This window comes from Bufo gargarizans, chromosome 3, assembly GCF_014858855.1.
Source record: "Bufo gargarizans isolate SCDJY-AF-19 chromosome 3, ASM1485885v1, whole genome shotgun sequence".
Taxonomy (NCBI): Eukaryota; Metazoa; Chordata; class Amphibia; order Anura; family Bufonidae; genus Bufo; species Bufo gargarizans.
This window is the reverse complement of record NC_058082.1, coordinates 457,772,065-457,794,657: the sequence shown is the minus strand read 5'-3', so window position 1 is coordinate 457,794,657 and position 22,593 is coordinate 457,772,065. Positions and strand designations below refer to the sequence as shown.

The following is a 22,593-nucleotide window of genomic DNA, read 5'->3' as shown; positions in this document are numbered from 1 at the left end:
AAGTTTGGTGTAAAAATCTGTCTAAAAGTAAGCCAACAAGTTGGTATAGAGTCATAGAAAAGAGTCTATCCCTGCACCAGCCCAAGCCCCTGTGATAAATCTGGCGGAGGTCTAGACATTATGTCTAAGCTTACACCATCTTTAGGATTAGTAAACCTGGGCTTATATATCATAAAACAGGACATCATAAGAAGACATTTATGTGTTTCTAACCAGATTGCTTGGTTCTTAGACATCATGCACACAACTGTGTCCGTATTGCGGTCCGCAAAATATGGACATCTGTGTGCAATCCGCATTTTTCTCACGCCCATAACTAGAAATGGTCTGCAATACAGACAAGAATAGAACATGTTCTATAATTAGCGGTTATAACAGAAAAGAACAGAATCCATAAAACGGAAGGAGATGGATCCGTTCTTCTGCCTATAGACTTGTATTATGACGGAATGCAAAACAGAAGCCTTTAAAAGGCATTCCGTTTGTTTTCCATCCTAATAGAATTACAGATCATAGATCCTGTCACCTAGAAAGAAATGGGTCTATGCACACTAGCACTCAGTGTCCCAGTGCCAACACAGTCAGTCTGTTCTTCAATCTTCTCAACGTACCCACATTGTAAAAATACAAACAGTCTCTAATTTTACACTGATTTGCTCCGCATTACCTTCCATACTGTGTCATGATTCCTGGTGGGAAGTAGGCAGCGTGACAGCCCCCAGAATACTGTTCCTCACTCCAATTCTTTTCCTCATAATGTACAGTCTATTCAATAACAAACAGGCCATTTAGTAGTCATATACTAAACATAAATTACTACATATCATAAATAAGGTGAAATTTAAAAGGGTTTTCCGAGACTTAAATACTGATGGTCTATCCTCTGAAAAGGTCATCAGTATCTTTTTGACACCCGGGACACCACACCCGGGACACCCACCAATCAGCTGACTGAGAATGCACCGTCACTCCTGTGAGCGCTGCGGCCTTCTCCCTTCTCATCAAACACAGTGCTGTACATTGTATAGCTGCTGTACTTGGTATCGCAGCTCAGACCCATTCACTTCAATGGGGATGAGCTGCGCCTAGGCCAAGGGTGGGCAACCTGTGGCACTCCAGCTGTTGTGAAACTACAACTCCCATCACAACAGCTAGAGTGCTGCAGGTTGTCCACTCCTGGCTAGGCCATATGAACGTGTTGTCACACAGCCTAAGAAAAGCTCAAGAAGGCCGTGTCACTACTTTCTCAAATATATACCACACTGAAAAGAGTAAATACACGTCCCATGGGTTTTAAAAATTTGTAGTCTTTATTCAAATTAATCACAACTCAAACATAATCTAAATAATATTATACATAATGACTAATAAGCATGTAGTGAATATGTCCAATTTATAACAACACCTATACTAAAGGTAAAAAGTCTATGGCACAATGCTAGTACCAGGAAAAGGGGGTGCTGTGGACTGAATATGTGCCGAGCCAGATGGGAGAAACAACCCTCTGAATGTCGCTCAGTGCCAAGTCAATGCACCACCTTCCTTGAGCAGCATCAAGGATAATACAGTTAAATACAAATACCCAAAAAAGTGACCAGAGACAGAGTAAAGATCGTACCAGAAAGATTCAGGATAGGTGGATGTTATCTCCTCGACGTACGTTTCGCCGTTCTGCGTCCTCAGGAGGAGTGTTTTAAATGGGGCCAAGTGATCAGTATTTAAAATAATAAACTGTCCAATGAGAGGTCTCCTTAGCGATCACATGATGTAAACGACAAATAGTGGCTCCATGCGGCGCATGACCAATCAGCTTCCGCCCGTCTCCCTACTCAGACGCCAGTAAGGGCAGTCGCGGAGCGGCACTGACCGACGTCACTGACTTCCGATCTCCTTGGAGACAGAGGAAAGCCTGCTAGCCGCCAGACCGTCATGCGCACTCGGCCAAATTCGTCTCGCTATGTGATTAATGAACGCGTTTAAGAGCTATGGTTAGGTGCATTGTCAGAAATGGGAAAAGAGGCAGATGACATGAGTAGAAGACAAGAAAAGAGGCAAGAGAAATAACATGGAAGGATTCTAGGAAAAGGGATCTTAAACTCTATGATATAGATCTATGGTACATTGATTTGAATATTAATAGGTTCATAAATAGCAGCATCTCATAAATACATTTAATATACTCCCTATCTTAAAGTGCATAATGAGTGATTGGTATCCGAAAATGCATGATCTAAATACCAACATAATGTGGGTATTTAGATCATGCATTTTCGGATACCAATCACTCATTATACTTTCTGGTACGATCTTTACTCTGTCTCTGGTCACTTTTTTGGATATTTGTATTTAACTGTATTATCCTTGATGCTGCTCAAGGAAGGTGGTGCATTGACTTGGCACTGAGCGACATTCAGAGGGTGGTTTCTCCCATCTGGCTCGGCACATATTCAGTCCACAGCACCCCCTTTTCCTGGTACTAGCATTGTCCCATAGACTTTTTACCTTTAGTATAGGTGTTGTTATAAATTGGACATATTCACTACATGCTTATTAGTCATTATGTGTAATATTATTTAGATTATGTTTGAGTTGTGATTATTTTGAATAAAGACTACAAATTTTTAAAACCCATGGGACGTGTATTTACTCTTTTCAGTGTGGTATATATCTATTTATTGAGTATCCCAGTGACAGTAATTGTTACATTATCTGACCTATTGGTGATTAATTGCTTTCTCAAATAGCTGATCGGCTGGAGTCCTAGATGTCAGACCTCCACAGATCAGATTCTGATGACCCATGATAGATTGTCAGTATTAATGTCTCAGAAAACCCCTTAAATTTAAAAAAAGAAATATTCCACAAAGAAAGCCTAAAGCAGTGGTGGCGAACCTATGGTACAGGTGCCAGAGGCGGCACTCAGAGACCTCTCTGTGGGCACCAACACCCTGGAAAAAGTCTATGGTGTACAAATATGCCTTAGACTTTTACTGCCATTCATCAGAGCAGGGCGCGCTGTGAACAACACAGGCAGCTCATTGAAAGTGGGCAAGCTATTATAGCTAAACAATAAAGTACATAGAAGATATACTATAGTGGACTGTAGTATTTAGGTTAAATTGCCGTGTTGACACTTTGTGATAAATAAGTGGTTTTGGGTTGCAGTTTGGGCACTTGGTCTCTAAAAGGTTCCCCATCACTGGCCTAGAGCAAAGTCTCTGATTCTAGAGCAAAATCTCTGCTTCTAAATTGAAAATAAAATAAAAAGAATATAGACCTCTGAAGAAATACAGATAGTAAATGCTATAGAACCATGTATTTTTAGCAGATTAAGGAGGGATCAGAATGTTGTGGCAGTACTAGAATTCCTACAATGCACCTGTACTACAGTTATGAGCATCAGGTAGGCCTACGGTAATGGAGTACTCAGCATTTTCAAAAGGGGGACAATAAAAAAAAGAAAAATTCTCAGATTTGGCCAGCCATATAACATACGGGTTCTATTCACCTTAAATTTATAGGCTAAATTGAAAAAATATTTTTGCTAGCAAAAAAGTATACAACATGTCCTGACACATGTCCATACCGTAGGTCTCTAAGTGCCCTCTGGCATAAGTGTAAAGCGGTTGTCTCAAAGTCCATACTGTCTCCTTTGCTGGCTTAATTCATTTTTCCATTACATTATACACTGCTCATTTCTATGGTTACGAACACCCTGCAAGCCAGCAACAGTGGCTGTGCTTGCACATTGTAGGAAAAAGCGTTGGTCTCTCTCCTATAGTGTGCAAGCGCAAGGGTGGTCATAACCATTGAAACAAGCTATAACGTGATAGAAAAAATAATCGAGCCAGCAAAAGAAGCAATATGGACAATCACATTACATTAGTAAGTGCCTTGTATTAACTTTCTCTACATGATAAATGCCACTTGCTGAAGTGAGACAATACCTTCAGCCTAATCCCTTAACTCATTAAGGCGTGGATGTATGCCATGGAATGCCTTAAGGAGGTTGATCAAAGATCTAAACTTATTTGCTATTCACAAGATAGATGACAAGAATCTGATTGTTCAGAGACCTCTACTGATGAGAACATGACTCCTGTAACCCACCTATATGGATTGTAGGGGGTTGTGCATGCACGCTGAAGCTCCATTCACAGGATTGAGGGCTGATTCACATGACCATAATAGGTCCAGGAAACATGGCCGGTGTGTCAACCGCATGTCGTGGACCAACCGTGGCTCCGCTGACCAGAACTGACTGCAGCATAGGTATTTATGGTGCAGTTAACTGCTATCTGATCAGGGGTCTAATGTACTGTACTCACCATCCATCTGGATACAGTACAATTGACCTGTGATCACATACCAAGTGACCACAATAAATTACTATGATGCAGTCAGTTTGGGTCAGGGGAGTCATGGTCGGTTCGGAAGATGCGGCCTATACGGGGGCCATATTTCTCTGAATGATCATGGCCTTGAGAATCAGCCCTAAGGCTAGGGCTTCACTGTGACCTTTTTTTAGCTCTACTGATTGACGTTAACTATCAAGACAAGGCTGCAGATTAGGTTGGATGCCATCTTATGGACTGCAGCTCTCATTCAATAGTTAAAATCAATCAGTAGCACTACAAAAAGTAGAAGTGTAGCCCAGTATACATATATGCAACAACTCAGACTATTGAGACGATTAACATGAAAGTCATACTATACAGTTGTAGTAACAAAAGATAACTTACATGTAAAGCTTTGTCAGTTCCCATTGCTTTGGCATAATACTCACTTATTCTTCTCTTTCTATGTATAATTAAACAAAGCATATTTAGATATGGGCTTAATTATATAACCACTCCTAATCATTTCATTTTTTCCCAAATTTTAGGCCAGTTAAATTAAGGAATTAACCATGTCTTGTTGTGGCACCTTTCTACTTCACTCAGCCTGTAAAGAATACATTTTGGCTAATTTCACATGAGTGAGTTTTCCATCCGGATGCAACGCGTGAAGCGAACGCATAGAATCCTGACCCATTCATTTCAATGGGTCTGTGTCATCTTTACGTTCAGGAAAAAATTGCAGCATGTTCTATATTGTGTGTTTTTTAATTCAGCCTTGGACCCATAGAAATGAATGCGGCTTGCGTGAAATACGGTGATTGCATCTGAGCTGAAAAAACTAAAAAACAGAACACAACTGACTAAATTTTCTACAAAACCATCAGCTTTTCCCTGAACAGATCTCGACTCATTCCCTATCGCTCATGTGAAAAAGCATTTTCAGAAAACAAATTGGAGCTGCAAATACATTCATTTCATCACACAAACTGATTTAGTACGGTTCTTCTTGTGAAAGTAGATTCAGCGCCCAGAGCTGCAAACAGACATCTTGGATCTCTCTTCTTATTTAACATTCATTGACATATCTTAAAGCGGATGTGCTGCTCTGTGTACGGGAAGCTGCTTTCTACTAGCTCAAACACTTTGTGCTGTTTTGCTAATAGAGCCTGATGAAAAAAACTGGGGCAGATTTACAAACCTACAGATGGTGAAAACTTGGGCTACTTTCACACCAACGTTTTTGCTGGATCAGTCATAGACTTCATGTAATAACGTTGTGAATTAACTTTACTGTAAAAGACCTTTGTATCGAACTTGGGTTCGGTTCCAAGTGGTACCTTGGAACCAAACCAAGTTTGGTATCAAGGTTTTTTACAGTAATAATTAATTCACGAAGTTATTACATGAAGTCTTGCGGGTCTTCGCGTTGTAATAACTTCAGCTCATTGGAGCATCTGAAGTCGATTTGCTCATCCCTACTCACAATGTAAGTCAATGGGGACACAATAGAAAATGGATCAGTCCCCCACTGACTTTCAATCGTTTTTCATATGTAAACAATAAAGAAGAGCTTTTAGAGGATCTCCATTGCCTCTGGGACCTTTCTTTCCAAAGTTACTTGCAGCCTGCTACGGGAACACTCCCCTAGGGCCTCTGGAGCCGGGATCACATATTCCACCAGGAAGGTGAGCTGGACTAAGTTTTTCTATATTTCACAAAGTGTTGTTTCCGTGCTACACCCCTGGTTTCCCGATGAGATGATATTACCTCTGGCTCTACATTTAAATCTTATATTGCGGATTGCCACTGATCGTTACACGGACACACCTGTTCAACAATGGCCTTTTGTACCCTGCTGGACAGACAGTCTAAAGCGGATTCAGTTTTTTCTGTTGAAGATCGTGTTGGTTCCAGCGATTTGGATTTAAAAAGTGGAATGAATAATCTGGAACGACTATTAAGTCAAGAAACCCGTGTTTGGTGGGACTGTATTACCCTTACTAAATATATGGAAAAAAGCATGATTCCGTGTGGGTTAAGGATTAAAAAAGTACCCACTACCGTCTTTTCTGATGACTTTGTGTGCAGATGGAACAGTATCCTGTCGGACTGCTCAATGAAATTGATGAAACTCATTATAGACTTTGAGAATGACAAATTGAATGGGCTACAACAGGAGATCCAATTCTGTAGAGAATCGCTGGCGAAATTCAGCAGCAACACGGAATATGTCTTAATGGAAGAAGAAATGAAAATATCAATTACCAAATTAGAGGACACTATTATGGAATATAAACATTCCAAGTATCAACGCAATTTGTATGATTATACCAACAACCAGGTTTATGAATGGGGGAGAAGGGATAATATTTATTCTACACCTAAATCCATTCTCAAAAACCGCAAGAAAAAGAAAACACACAAGAGAATGTCCAGAGTTAGCTTCTCCTCTGATACAGAGGGATCTGAATTTTCGCATGCAGCCGGTCTATTGGAGCCGAGATCTGATGTCTCCGCCCTGCCTCTCTCACCTGAGGAGAGTGGGAATACTGCCTCCTATTATAAAAGGTCTAAAATAGACAAAGAGATAAAAGATATGGGGAATGTTCCAAAAAAGTAGAATTAGGGGGGGACGGGGGCACCGGTCAGCGGCATCCAAGATCCACCCGACTGCAGATGAAACTAAAATGAATTGTGAACAGCTAAGTGTGGTAAACTTGTCTAGTATCAATCTGAGTAACGAACAGAAATATGTGTTATCTCTTGGTCTTAATTTTGCACCTACAGCTCATTTTGATATGTTTTCTACCTTGCTTGATATTAATAAATTTGTACGCAATATTACAGTGTCCCGGCACTGCCATGATATCCCAGCTCCTCCTGATCCCCCACCGGATGAGACACGGATTTATGAAGAAAATTCATTAAAAGACTTATTGTTTAAATAACAAGTATCTTTGTGTTGTCTCGTGGGTCTTCAGGAGGAGCAGGGAATCGTGGAGTCACTGAAACCAAGTAGCAAATTTCGTACCCGAAATTCCAAGTTCTACTCCATTATGTCACGCACAGGTAGCATGGATGTATTTCAAGAAGTGTTGGAAAAAGAGCTAGATAGAATCCAAAAAGATAGCTTAAAAATTAATAAGCCTAATAATCTTAGCCAATCTCAAGCCCGAGCACTTCAAGAGTTACAGCAGTGTGACACCTTGGTTATTAAAATGGCGGATAAGGGGGGGGGGGGTGGTCGTCATGGACAAGGAGATATATGGCAACCAATTGCGGGAGATGCTGGTGGACACATCCACGTACAGTACACTATTGAGAGACCTATTAAGGGAGTATAAAGATGGTTATATGTCACTGTTAGGAAAAGGAAAGGATATGGGTATTTTCAGTGATAGTGAATATAGGTATCTGTGCGTGGATGTACCTGTCACCCCGATCATGCATGCCTTGCCCAAGATCCATAAGGGCGTCCACCCCCCCCCCCCCCTTCGCCCCATAGTATCTGGAATGGGATCCCTTACACAGCGCCTGGGTAGCTGGCTGGACAATATTCTCCAGCCCCTAGTCAGGCGCACACCAGGGTTCCTAAAGGACACGGCGGATGTATTGCGGGCCATGTTCAGCTTCGTATGGGAAGCGAATTACAGGTGGATCACGGCAGATGTGGTTGCCCTCTATCCTTCTATCCCCCACGGAGTTGCCCTGCTGGCCATGGAGTACCACCTTCACAGGTATACTGGACTGAGTTCTGGTTATATCGATTTTGTCTGTGAAGGTACAGCATATTTGCTGACTCACAATTACTTCATGTTTGATGGTGTGCACTACCTACAGACCCGTGGAGTGTCAATGGGGGCCAAGTTCTCGCCATCACTGGCAAACTTGACCATGTCATATTGGGAAGAAAAGTTCATTTATAATTTGGACAACCCATTTGGGTCTGGTTTGGTCTGGTACGGCAGATACATCGATGACGTGCTCATGGTATGGGCCGGGGATGTGTCTGCTGTCCCAGACCTCCAGGCGTATTTAAATAATAACTACAACTTACGATTTACATGTTCCGTGCATGAATCCCATATTAATTTCCTCGATTTGACACTCCACGGCAGTCCAGGTGAGGTGGTGCACACCTGCACGTATAGAAAAGAGGTGGCTGGCAATTCGATTCTAAATGCCAGGGTTATCACCCCCTGCATACCATCAGGGCAATTCCTGTGGGGGAATTTGTCCGTACTGCCAGAAATTGCAGCCAACCAGAGAAATTAAAGGAGGAATTTGTTAAGGTGGAACTAAGACTGAGGGCCAGAAGTTATCCCAAGTGGATGATTCAAAGAGGGAGAGATATTGCATTAGGGAAGGATAGAAAAGAAATGCTCTTTGGGAAGGCTAGATGTAAAAAACAAATGAAGGTTTCTGTTGGCAGTAGGAGGGTACAAGGAGACAGTGACCAGGACAATGTTCCTACTCTTTCTCTAACATACAGTAGCGAATTCAATACAATTAGTTCTACAATAAAACGATGCTTACCCATCTTATTTGATGATGAGATCTTATATAAAGCTCTAAAATCAGGCTGTAGAATTGTTTCCAGAAGAGCCACTACGTTGTCCTGCTCGCTGTCTCCGTCCCTCTACACTTCCAACAGAATGGGAACCAGCTTCAAAACAAGTTGGCTTACTTACAAGGGATTTACAAGATGTGGAGGGAATCCATGTAAGACTTGTAACTATGTGATCCCTATTCAGTAATTTGATATTTGATAATTCGGATCATTCATCTAGCTTTCCCATCCGTAGCTACATTAATTGCAATACGGAGGGTGTTGTCTATGTCATCCGGTGCACAAATTGCGATCAGATGTACATAGGCAGCACAACCCGTAAATTTAAGAGCCGAATTCTCGAACATTTAAACTATATCATCAATCCAAATGCTTTGAATATCTCGAATGCGGCGAGGCATTTCATACAGAAACATGCCCGCCGGGTATCATTTTTTCAAGCTTATGCTATAGAGAGAGTTTTGGCACCCAGGAGGGGTGGAGATCATCGCAAGAAAATCCTTCTCCGTGAGGCCTACTGGATTTTTAGACTTAACACCAGAATTCCAGTAGGTCTCAACTTGAAAAAAGAACTAATGTATATTTACCAATAATTGTATTTAATAGTAAAATGGTTCCAAATTAGTTCCACCACTTGTGTTTGACAAAAATGTCAAACACATTTTTATGAATTCTACATATTTGTAGCTGACTGGAAGTTCTGATTAATTTGGGCTTCATGCACGCCCGTATCCATCTGTGTTAAGGGTGCTGTTCACATGGGGCGATATCCTTCCTTCTTTTATACCTGTCCATATATAGGTCAATTAGATCCTGGGTATTTAGGAGAGGTTTGAGGCTGTCTTCCCATGTCATGCACACATAGTCACCAGCATTTGTAAGCAATTGACACTTCTGCAATCTAATATACGGGTTTTAGCAGTCTATATTTACTGCAAAGATAAAAATGTTTACTATGCAATCAGCTATGTCATATGTAATCCCAGCTTATTGTAGGGTACAAGGTCATTTTTGTTTTATGTTATTTGTATTATATGTTTTTAAACCGGTGAGAGGATATCAATGTTCACACAGTGCGGCTTTTCTCCCCAGTGAGTAAAGACCATGGTATTCCATGGGTTAATATGTTCAGAGAATTGCAGCACAGAGTGTTACTAATTATATTAGTGATTGGTGAAACAAACGAAAGGTGTGTTGCACTGTGTGATAGCCTATGGGGTTGGAGGCTCCCCGCCTCCCTTTGGATTTTGGAGGGAGGAGTATTCCAACTCCTTTAAATTGTGGGGTCACACATAGCAAAGTGTTACGACTAAGGGTACCAACCCGAAACGCGTCAACGTTTATGCTGTGTACGATGTGGCGATGTCCGTTTTTCATATGTGAACAATAAAGAAGAGCTTTTAGAGGATCTCCATTGCCTCCGGGACCTTTCTTTCCAGAATTCATGACTGTTTTCCTCATTGCTATGTTACAGATAATTCAACCGGATCCATTCATAATGGATGCAGGCGGTTGTATTATCGTGACGGAAGCATTTTTGCTGATCAATGGCGATCCAGCAAAAATGCTGGTGTGAAAGTAGCCTTAGGGCTGCTTCACACGAGCAGATGCCGTGCGTGACATCCGCTGCGTGAATGACAGCCAAGACCCGATGCGGACAGCAGAAGCACGGAGCATTAACATGATTGATAATGCTCCGTGCCTCTCTGTGATCTCTTTACTACAAAATCACAGTGAGATAAAGTTGTCATTGTGATTTTGTAGTAAAGAGATCACAGAGAGGCATGGAGCATTATCAATCATGTTACTGCTCTGTGCTTCTGCTGTCCGCATCGGGTCTTGGCTGTCATTCACGCAGTGGATGTCACGCACGGCATCCGCTCGTGTGAAACAGCCCTTACTGACAATCATGGATAAGCATTTGTATAAATACTTGTGCCTGATAATTGGCCTGTGGAAGATATGCGAGAGATCACCGGATCTCTCTCTCTAGTGATGGGGGGATGTCAGTTCAGGCGCAAAAACTGCCAAATGCTGCTGCGTTTACGGTTTGTCATAAATCAGGTGCAGCATCCGGCAGCGCGCGAAGCTATGATAAATCTGTCCCTTTTTTTTTTGGTCTTTCCATGTCACTATTTATACAATCCTGCAATTTTCACAGGTCCTCTTTGAAGGGAATGTGGTTTACTGGTGTGGTTTACTGAAGTGGAGGGGTCAATAAGTGTAAAGGCAGATTCATTGGCCTGTATTTGTGGGAGGGGCACTGCTGCCTTTATGTTCGGCCGGCGTCCCTCCCACTTTGTACGTCGTTCGGCGTTCTGGAGCGTAACTGGGTCCCTATTTTTGGAGAGCGGTGTATGCAGGGAGTGGAGCAGTGTCTCATCGGCAGCGGTGTCCATTTGCGGTGAGTAGCTGCCACGTCCTTCAGCCCAGCGCTTCTAGGTGAGGGGGGGGCACCCCTGCACCAGAGCGGTCTGCCAGGGAACAACGCTAGCTCCCCACACGGCATGACACGTTAGGGTGTATGGGGCAGCGTGTCCCCGCTCAGCAGTTTGTTTCATTGTCTGCCACGGGCCGCCGTGCTGTTAGATAGACAGGGATACGGGGTGCGGGGGGGGGGGATTTTGTTGGTGAGGGCTTTTTAAAGTTACAGGGTTGCCACCAGTCTGTCCCGTTGTCAGTAATGGCAGGTTGTGAGCCAGTGTGTGTGTGGAGCCCTGTACCGGGTCGGTTAGTGGTATCTTGAGGGTGCCAGTCTTTTCCAGGGGTAGAAGGAGGAGTAAATATATATAATTGGATATGGAGAAAAAAAAGGAGGGGAAAATAACTGTCCAGGGAGGGTAGTGGGTTAATATGGAGGAGTGTAGGGTAGGGAGTTAGGGCCGGGGGGGTGGTCTTAGAAGAAGTGCTGCACGGTCTCCGGCTGCAGTTAATTTCTCATTCATGGGGTTCGTTAGCTCCTTATCACCTGAGGCTCTCCCCATTAGGGAGGCAGGACATAGCTGCAGGTTGTGTTTTTTTTTTTCCCTTCTCCCAGACAGTAGGCGGGGTTAGTGGGTACGGCTCGCAGGCCGTAATTTGTGCGGTTGCGGTCACAGGTCACGTTCTTGTAATGAGGGAAACTTTGGAGATGGAAAAAAAATTAAAAAATTTAATGAATGATCAAAAATAGAAAAAAAATTAAATAAAAGAGTAAGGAAGGTGAGAGGTCATATAAAGAGTAAAACATGTAAGTTAACATAGACTCCTTCATTCTACTCGCTAGTCATTTGCTCACCCTCTTCTTACCGGCTTGATGTGTAATCCAGTGTTGACGGCATAATTGTTTGCTTCTAGGTTTAAGCATTTCTCTCAAGTTACGTCACGGATCTTGACTTACCTGCCAGGTAGTAGGTGTCACAACCAGACAGCTGAGAAGCTCTGACAGAGGCTTTTCAGAACCTCCTCCTTGAGTTTCTGTGTTGTGGTATTCAGTTCCTCCTCTCGTTAGCCTCTCTCAGCTGTCATGTGTTGGACTAATTGCTTCCCTTTAAATTCCTCCCCAGAATGCTTTTCTGGGCGGCTTATACTTCTTCCTGGAGTGTGTGTGCATGCTGACCTTGTTCTCCTGTCTGCTACAAAGCTAAGTGTTGTACCTTTATCTGTTATTTTCTGTTTGCTGGATCCCAGGTGACCCTGACTCCCTCCGTATCTTGTGTAGGGAGCCGGTGGTCGTGTCCCCTCACTATTGTAGGGTGCTCAGGGCTTTATAGTCAAGGTTCGTGGATATGCAAACCTCCACCATTAGGATCTTTGCATAGGCTGAGCAGCCAGGGAAAGTGCCAGGTCTTCTGCAGGGGTCTCCCTTGGTTCCTTAGCTTTTGGATCCAGCGAGTCATTTATACATGTTGCTTTGCCTTGTTTCCTGTACACCGTCCGTGACAGTAGGGTACACATCGGGGGGGAGGAGACAGGTTGCAAGTGTTGTTCATATCTCATTCGCTGTCCGTTGTTTTGTGTTATATTGTCTCTAAAGCTGAATGTCGCGAGCTTCAGATATCGTTGAGGCTTCTGTGGATGAGGATGTTGTGGGAATGTCTGAAGGTGGCAGTATTCCATCCCTACTTGCATGGACTATCCCTAGAATTACTACAGAACTAACAAAGAGGGGTATTCCTTTCCCGGCTTCCCCAGCTGTTGAAAGACTCAGTGGCTCTGTGTCGTCTCCAGGACCACGGTGCAAACGTCACTCACCCAGTTACACGTGATGTTAAATAGCTTAATGTCGTCCGTTACTAGTATACAAACAAGGTTGAGACGGTAGAGTCTCGTGCATCAGTCGTTCCTGTCTCTTCTCCGGACCTACCCATTGCCTCTACATCCGCAACAGGTGGCTGTCGTTCAACGCAGGCCGTTCCCAATGTCTTTCCTGCACATTTTGTTCCGGCCAACATCAAAAAGGATATATTAGAGGGTAGGGATGCTAACCTTGCTTCTTTGCTGATTGCCACCAGGGACTTGTCTGACAGTAAGGTCCTTGTCTCTGTGGTGCTGAGAGGTCGTTACCACTGCCTCAATCGCAAGTTGATGATCCCCAAATTTGTCATGGCGTTCAGTCTGTTTAGAGATGTGATATGTTCTGTTAGGCCTGACAGGAGGGAAGAACTTGATTTGTACCTTTTCCGAGTCACAGAGTTAGGGTATAAGTATGGTGGGTGTTCGTTTTATGATTATCATTGTTCCTTTTCCGCCAAGGCAGCGGCGGCTTTAGCACAGTTTCAGTTTGTCACAGATTGGTCCAATTTAGACACTGAGTTATTTTCTAGGCATTTTGCTGGTTTAAAAGCCCCTTCCTGTTTGTTATGTCAGTCGATTTTTCACTCAGCTGAGTGGTGCCACAAGTCAGCCACCGGTGCACCGTCTAACCCTTCTGGTTTGTCGGCCGGACCTCTAGACGTGTTCAGGTCTTCCAGCTCAGTTGACAAGTTGGGTCGGCCTATTGTTCAGTTGGGTAGGGCCCAGATTTGTAACAATTACAACTACTCAGTGTAATTTCAGTCAATGCCGCTTGCTACATATTTGTTCCAATTGCTTCAGGGCCCACCCCAAAGTCACTTGTACATTAAAGTCGATCAAAGCCTACATGAGTGTGGTGGATACTGGTTGCTTACGGGGGTTCTTGGTGTGTCATCCTAATCCAGGTTTCGTGGAGTTTTTGATTTCAGGATTTTCTAAAGGTTTTCATACTGGGTTTGTCACCGTTCCAGAGTTTACGCACAAATGTAAGAATCTTCAGTCAGCTGGCAAGAATCCTAGCGCCATAGACAAGTTGATAAATGCAGAGTTAGATAAGGGTTTTTTGATCGGTCCTTTTAAGGTGCCCCCTTTCCAGCGGTGGAGAGTTAGTCCCATAGGGGTGGTCACGGGTAAGTTTAGTAAGAAGGAGAGACTGATCATAGACCTGTCAGCCCCACATGGTTTCCATATTCCCAGCCTCAACTCCCTTATTCCATCAGAGGAAGTGGGCATGAGGTATTCCTCCATTGACCAGGCTATCACCATTATCATTCGGTTAGGACCCAGAGCAGCATTGTCCAAGGCCGATATCTCTGATGCCTTTAAGTTACTCCCTATTACTCCAGCTCTCTGGCAGTGGCACAGCATTAAGTGGAGGGACCAATACTAACTCACTTTTGGTTCTAAGAGCAGCCCGTGGCTGTTTGATCAGTTGGCTCAGGCCCTCCATTGGGTATTAGAGAATAAAATCCACTGTGAGCATGTCATCCATTACTTGGATGATTTCCTGCTGATCAAGAGGCCAGGGCCGGCCCCCCTGGATCTGGGGAAACTTTTGAGTTGTTTTTCTCAGATGGGTGTCCCGTTATCCCCCAAGAAAGTTGAGGGCCCATCCATAGTCATTACTTTCCTAGGCAAAATATGTTAGCCAGATTGCCGTTGAACAAGTTAGTTAGGATCAGGGAAGTCGTTCACAGGTTCTCAGTTACCACCGTGGTCACTAAGGCTGATTTACAGCCGTTACTGGGCATGTTAAATTTTGCTATGAGGATCATCCCGCAAGGGAGGTCATTTATTTTCCACTTGTTGGCCCTCCTCGCTACTGCTCCAAATCCGGACAGCCTGATACGCCTGGATAGTCAGGCCTTATCTGACCTACACATGTCGGACCACTTCCTCAGCCAGTGGAATGGGGTGGCCTTGTTTATTCCCGAATTGTCTAGCCTGTCTCCAGTTATCTTCTCGGACGCAGTTGCTGGCGCAAGTTTTGCTGCTATTTTTGGCACCCACAGGGTCGCAGGTGAGTGGCCAGCTAAGGTTAGACAGATCCCGGGTTTCCTGCAAACCTCCGCACTCTTCGAGCTGTACCCCATAGTGGCGGCTGCTTTTATCTGGGGCAGCTGCTGGACAAATCTCACTGTGTTGTTTGTAACAGACAATGCCGCAGTGGTAAATATTATAACCAGTGGTTTGTCTAAGTCATCACATGTCATGTGTCTCATGAGGCGTCTAGTTCAACTCTCTTTGCAACATAATTTCTGTATTACTAGTACGCATGTACCGGGTTCTCAAAATGTGGCAGCTGACGCCTTGTTGAGGGCTAATTTTCCCCTTTTTCGCAGGTCATTCCAGAGGAGGATGTTGCGGGCGCTGCTGTCCCTCCCCACGAGTTGCTAATGTTGGTTTGACTAGTCATCTGGCCACAACCCATACCTTATTAGCCGAGTCACTTTCTCTGAACACGGCTAGGGCTTACCGCACTGGGTGGGCCGTATATTGCACATTCCCGGAGAAATGCCCTCAAGGAGAGTCCAGCTTCATCAAATACATCCTTGCTTTTATAGGTTACTGCCACTCGGAACTTAAGCTATCACACAACACAATGAAATCCTACCTGTCAGGGGTGCAGCATTTCCTTTCCGTTAGTCATCTAGAACGGGGTTCGTTGTTTTCTGTTCACGCAAAAGCAAGGCTGAGGGGGTTAAGCAGATGTGGCCCAGGAGGCCAGGTACGCAGACAAGCCGTTACTGGTAGGCTATTCTGTAACCTGTCTGACGTTCTGGATAAGAATCCTTTCAGGGTTTTGCCCAGCTTGGTGCTTAATGCAGCTATTTATTTAGCCTTTTACGGTTTCTTGAGGCCTAGTGAGTTTACTTGTCTCCCCAATAGTAGTAAGTTTGTCACAGTTAGCCAGCTGGTTCCACATCTTGAGGGTTTCACGCTACTTCTGAGGACTTCCAAGACCTCTCAGACGGGTCCTCCAATCCCAGTGTCCTACTTCCCCACGTCTCACCGATGGTGCCCTGTCAGAGTTATTCAGCAGTTGCTGGCAGCCTTAGTAGGTCACAGGCCAGATAGTCCACTGTTGCCTTTTGGGGTGTCGCCACTTAGTACTCGCCAGTTTGTGTCTCACATACGCTCCTTAGTTGTGAGTCTGGGCGGCGACCTTGTTTCTATTTCAGGTCATTCATTCCGTATAGGAGCGGCGTCCGCGGCCTCCAAAAGTCAGGTGCCCGAGCACGTTATCCAGAAGTTGGGTCGCTGGAGCTCCTCCTGCTTCAGTTGCTACATTCCTCATCCCAAAACTGAGATGTCATTGGCTTTCCAAATTTTGATCTTGTGATTATGTTGTAATAAATTACTCTTGCTACTCTATGCTTTTTGCCCTCTTTCTGGTGTCACTGCTACGTCGCGGTTGTGGCACAACACAACTGCTTAGGCATAAGGTAGTTGCAGGTGGGATAGGGTGCATTCTCTCGGTAGCCACGACCACGAGTGTAAAGGCCGATTCATTGGCCTGTATTTGTGGGAGGGGCACTGCTGCCTTTATGTTCGGCCGGTGTCCCTCCCACTTTGTACGTCGTTCGGCTTTTTTTCCCTCCCACTCGCCTTTATTCTTGTTACTCATGGAGGGGATGCCCTCTTTCTGGTGTCCCTGCTACATCGCGGTTTCGGCACAACTCTAACCGCTCAGGCGTAAGGTAGTTGCAGGTGGGATAGGGTGCATTCTCTCGGTAGCCACAACCACAACTTTAAGTGTAACAACTAGTAATGGTGCATGTGTCACCTCATTAAATGTACCTGTCCAAATAAATGTGTTTCCTGTCATTGCTTTGTTGTGTCCGGTCATGCTTATTCTTCTGCTAGATTAATTTTAAGTATTTGTTTGCGACACACACACACACATACACACATAGCACTGCCATACATACATACAGCTCTGTTATACCCATACTGCACTAAAATACAAACATACCACTGCCATGCACACATACAGCTCTGCTATACACATACAGCACTACCATATACACATACAGTCCTGCTATACCCATACACCTCTGCTACACCCATGCAGCTATGCCATACACACACCGCACTGCCGTACACACATACAGCTCTGCTACACCAATACAGCTTTGCTATACACACAGCTCTGGTATATACACATACAGCCCTGCTACACCCATACAGTTCTGCTACATCCATATACCACTGGCATGTTACACACATATACATACACTGTATAGTCTTCCTGCTCCTGACATCATCAAAGGTCCTTAAGCTGTACTTTGAGTTCTACTCTCCTTTCAGTTCAGCACAGGGCCTTCCTTCCCTTACACTGAACAGATCGTTCTCCTGCTCTCCTGCTTGGTGTTGGCTGGAAGAGGTGAGTGCACATGCACAGCTCTCTCACTAATTGGGCAAAGCTCTGTATATGCACTCTGTCAGATCATTAAGGACGCGGTCACGGGGCTTGGCCATGCTGGATCTCCCTGACCGCTGTTTATAAGATGCAGGCACTTTTTTGCACGATTTCTTCTTGCTAAAAAATGTGTCTTATAAAGCGAAAAATACGGTAACTCATTAAACATATTTATCTTCTTAAAGATTTTACTCCCAATAAATAGTGGAGTGTTAGATATAAAATATACCAATTGGGGAACAATTATAATTTTGATTAACTTATACTGTCTGTCTTGGATAATGTTAATCAATTCTAAAGTTGAACTTTTACACTAATCTTTTTTAATAAAGGGGGGAATATTCAAATCAACATAAGCAGAAGGATTTGGAAAAACCTTCTCACATAAATATTTGAAACTTCCTTAAAGGGAATCTGTCACCTCCATATGGCCATATACAGTGCTTACATGGCTCTGTAGCACACCTATACAGGATTGTAACGGTACCTTTGTTCTTTTCGTTAGACTTGCACCAGCAGGAAAAACGAAGTTTAATTCATATGCAAATGAGCTCTCGCAAGTGCCCAGGGGCGGCGTTCAGTGTGTAGGTGCCCTGGCTGCTCTGCCTTCTTTTCACTTTACTCCTCCCCAGCCTTTTCCTTTGCCCTATCGATGAGGCAAGAGACTTGGAGGGCGGGCAAAGGCAGATACTGGGGAGGAGTAAAGTGAAAAGAAGGCAGAGCAAACTGAGCACCTACACACTGAACGCCGCCCCTGGGCACTTGCGAGTGCTCATTTGCATATGAATTAAACTTTGTTTTTCCTGCTGGTGCAAGTCTAAAGAAAAGAGCAAAGGTACCGTTACAATCCTGTATAGGTGTGCAACAGAGCCATGTAAGCACTGTATATGGCCATATGAAGGTGACAGACTCCCTTCAATACTCAAGTCTAGTAAAATTCTCCTGTGTATTCACCCCAGGATATAATGGCAACATAGAGGATTTCTTCCATTTTTGTATCTGCCAAAAATGATGATTACACTTACCGGTACCACAAAGTGAAACAGCCGGCACTCCGCTATTCATGCGCGGTGCACGTGTCCAGGGTCGGCGTCCCGTGAATATACAAAGGAGAAGACCGGCACTCGCAGAAGTAGATGCAATGCTTCTTTTTATTTCCACATAGAGGAACCAAGTAAGTGACGAGTTTCAACTTTGTAATCGAGTCTTTGTCAAACAAATAAGTGTATAACAAACAGGATTTAAATAGCCCGCTGGATCTGGCGTCATGGAGTGTGACGTCAGGTAGTCAAGGCAACATGTAAACAAAAAACAAAAAAAACGGATGCGGGCAGACAATGCAAATGGGGATACACGAGATTACACACAAATAACAATGTTAATGTAAACTAAGTAAACGGTAAGTAAATTAATACAGTTATTTGTTATTTTACCAACAGAGGACACAACATCTAATTAGTTGTTAGAAAAATAATGCACAATAATAAAAACCTGAGAGGATAGTTTAAATATTCATCACATTTTCTGTAAAGAAAAAATAAATCTATTTAGTTATGAAAGCTCATTGTGTAAACAATAAATCCCTAAAGAGTCTATGAAGTATTAATGGAATAGAAAATACTGGAAAAACATTATGGCGGCATCGGTCAAAATGAAAAGGAATTGGTAATAATAGGTTATTTTTTCGTATAGTTGACTTATGTTTACAGAACCTGTCTTTTATGCGAGTTGATGTTTCTCCAACATATACTAGCCCATATGGGCATTTCAAAATGTTTATAACAAAATTACTGTTGCAAGTAAAGAAACCATTAATGGGAAATTTTTCCCCTGTATGTGGGTGAGTGAAGTATTCCCCCTTGATAACACTAGAACAGTGAATACATTGCAGACAAGGAAATGTGCCTCTCCTTGGTGTGGATATTGTCATTTGTCGTGATAGACTTTTACAACTCCCTATATCAGCTCTAATTATGGTGTATCTAATGTTTTTGGGCCTTCTGTAGCATACCATGGGTAGACTTTGAAATTCCTGTATTGTTGGGTATGCCTTCCTCATAATAACCCAGTGCTTATTGATGACACTCCTACATTTATTAATCCAAGGGTGATATTTCACCATAAAAAGGTATACGTGTCTTGTTTGTTTGATGTTGTGCTGGTCCAGACACTGCACTGGTCAAGTTGTCACTTTCATGTTTTAAACAGGGATTCAGGGTATCCTCTCGCTAAGAATTATTTTGTTATATCATCAAATATGGACCGCGGCATCCGAGACTATTCTGTCCACACGCTGAAATTGTGAGTATGGTAAGGATTTTTTAACCGCAGATGGATGGTTACTTGTAAAGTGCAAGAGACTATTTCTGTCAGTTTCCTTGATGCATAAATCAGTCTGTATATGACCTCCCTCATTGTTAATAATGCAGGTGTCAAGAAAATGTATCCTCTCACTATCCCAATGGATGGTAAATTGAAGTTCTTCCCATATGGAGTTCAAGTAAGTGGAGAAATCAAGTAAGGATTGAATGCCACCCCGCCATACGCGAAACATTTTGTGGATAAAACAACGCCATAATGCAGTGTTTCTTATAAGATTCATTGCCATAAATATTTGTATTGTCTGCCCGCATCAGTTTTTTTTTTTTTTGTTTATATGTTGCCTTGACTACCTGACGTCACACTCCATGACACCAGATCCGGTGGGCTGTTTAAATCCTGTTCGTTATACACTTATTTGTTTGATAAAGACTCGATTACAGAGTTGAAAACTCGCCACTTACTTGGTTCCTCTATGTGGCAATAAAAAGAAGCATTGCATTTACTTCTGCGAGTGTGGGAAAGAAAAGAAAAGAAAAAAAGAAAAAGAAAAAAAAAAAGAAAAGAAAAAAGGAAAAGAAAAGAGGAAAAGAAAAGAAAAAGAATCTGCCCCCAGGGACAGGAAACCTACAGAATAAAAAGGTGGAGCCACTCTCCCACCTCAGTGGTTTACAGAGCATGAGAGAGACAATGACCCAAGTTAATAATGTATGCTTCATCAAAAATACAATCTTTTTTTTAATGCAAGACCCAAGCGCCACAAAAACAGAACCCGAAAAAGAAATACCAGGGAGGGAATAAGGAAGGGTGCTGTCGTGGGGTCTGGAAAATCTGATTACCGGTAAGTGTAATCATAATTTTTCCCTTCGCCCATGAGAGCACTACAGAGAGAATTACAGAGAAAAATAAATTCCTTCCTTAGAGAGGGACCACCAATTGCAAAACCTTTCTGCCAAAAGAAAGATCAGAAGAAGAGTTTAGATCCAAACGATAGTGACAAATAAAGTTAGAAGGAGAAGAACACGTGGCAGCCTTACAAATGTGTTCAATAGAGGCACAAGCCCTTTCAGCCCAAGAAGTAGAAACAGAACGGGTGGAATGTGCTTTCACCAACAATGGGGGAGAAAGACCTGCCTCCAGATAAGCTATATAAATCCCCTGCCTAATCCATCTAGCCAGAGAGCTTTTAGTAGCCCTCTTGCCTTTGTTGGGGCCTTAAAAATGAACAAACAAAGCCGAAGACCTTCGCCAATCTTCAGTAGCCTGAAGATAATTGTAACGGCACCGCTTCAGCAGACAAGGGGTTAAGATCCGTTTAGGCGATATGCCCCTTTCCGAGAGACAGGCACAGCTACCGCAGGACACCAAACTCCCGAACTGGATACAAAATAGCACTCCAAACTGGAACCTCACACATAGCTGTCAGCAGACTAACAGGAAAAGGATCCAATCAGCTTACACTCCTGGCAATCAGTCTCTAACAGCATACAGGGAATCCCCCCAATAACGAGACAAGGCTCCGTCTTGAGGGTCAGCAGTGATCTGAAGTGCTGGCACACCCAGCCTGGTTTTTATTACAGTTTTGCAAATACAGAACAGATACAACATATCCCCACAATGCATCATGGTTTCCTCCCCTCTGTCCCGGAGACGACCGAAGACAATCCAATTATCTCTCAGGACAAAGGGGAGATCACCAATACACATGTGGAGACAACAGCACAGACATCACCATTTAAACACACAATGGCACACCCCCACAGCAAACACAGACATTTAACATATCCCCAGATAGCTCAAGTCTGAGTGCATATCATTAGGTGACTGGCACTCAGAATACATGAATACAATAATATTAGCTATCTGGGTGCCCTCACATAACATACAATTTAACCGAACGCATAATAACATAAAATACAATTCTACAGACAGATTTAAGCTGTGCGGCCGGTCTGTTTTCTCCTTTAAAGTTACTATGGGCCATAATCCTGAGGCAAGAGGCTTTTAAACAGCCCTCTCCAAAACCCAGTGGCGAGGTTGGTTTCGCCACACATCTCCCCCCCCCCAGGGAAGACTAACCAGATACCTGACCTCACGCCGGTCGGTACCTGAGTTAGTCTGGCAGCCCACCCACAACCCAATACTGGACCTGTAGAATTTAGTAGGCTGTCTCTGTCCAGTGAATCCACCAAGGTTATATTGGTAGCTGGTACTCCCGGTCTCTGAGTTGCTCCCTGGCTTGGAGTGGAGGTTGCTTTGTGGGCAGGGATCAGCGGTACTCTGCCCTGGTGCCAGCGTTACCACGGAAGAAGCCTGGTTGGAGTCTGGTTGTTGGAGGGGGAAACCGACTGTCTCCCCTTTGGCTAAACTGCCCTGTTGCTGGGGGACAGGAACAACTGTCCCTACCCCCTGTGCTGTAAGTGCAGAGACCATGGTCCCATCTGCACAGTTGTGGGGCTTACTGTCTCCCCCTGGTGCGTTAAGCTGCCGCTGGGGAGAGGGGGTAACGAGCTCCTCTCCCATACATACTTCCAGCCGCTGGGGAGGGCGACCGACTGCCTCCGCTCCCAATACAGTGTCCTGCTGCTGGGGAAAGGAGACTGGGCTCTCTATTCCCTGTAGGACACTCTGCCGCTGGGGGACAGGACCGACTGTCTCTGCCCCCT

The 22,593-nt window shown here is 43.8% G+C and overlaps 1 protein-coding gene across 1 annotated transcript in view; it reads right to left on the bottom strand.

The window, feature by feature from the left end:
- LOC122931669 (amine oxidase [flavin-containing] B-like) overlaps positions 1–22,593 on the bottom strand; it is a 110,585-nt gene that overhangs the window by 17,583 nt on the left and 70,409 nt on the right. The window contains exons 13-14 of the mRNA XM_044285739.1: positions 4,743–4,800; positions 668–765 (exon numbers count right to left, since the gene is read on the bottom strand). Coding sequence (XP_044141674.1) covers positions 668–765; positions 4,743–4,800 — 156 coding nt within the window. The remainder of the gene's footprint in view (positions 1–667; positions 766–4,742; positions 4,801–22,593) is intronic.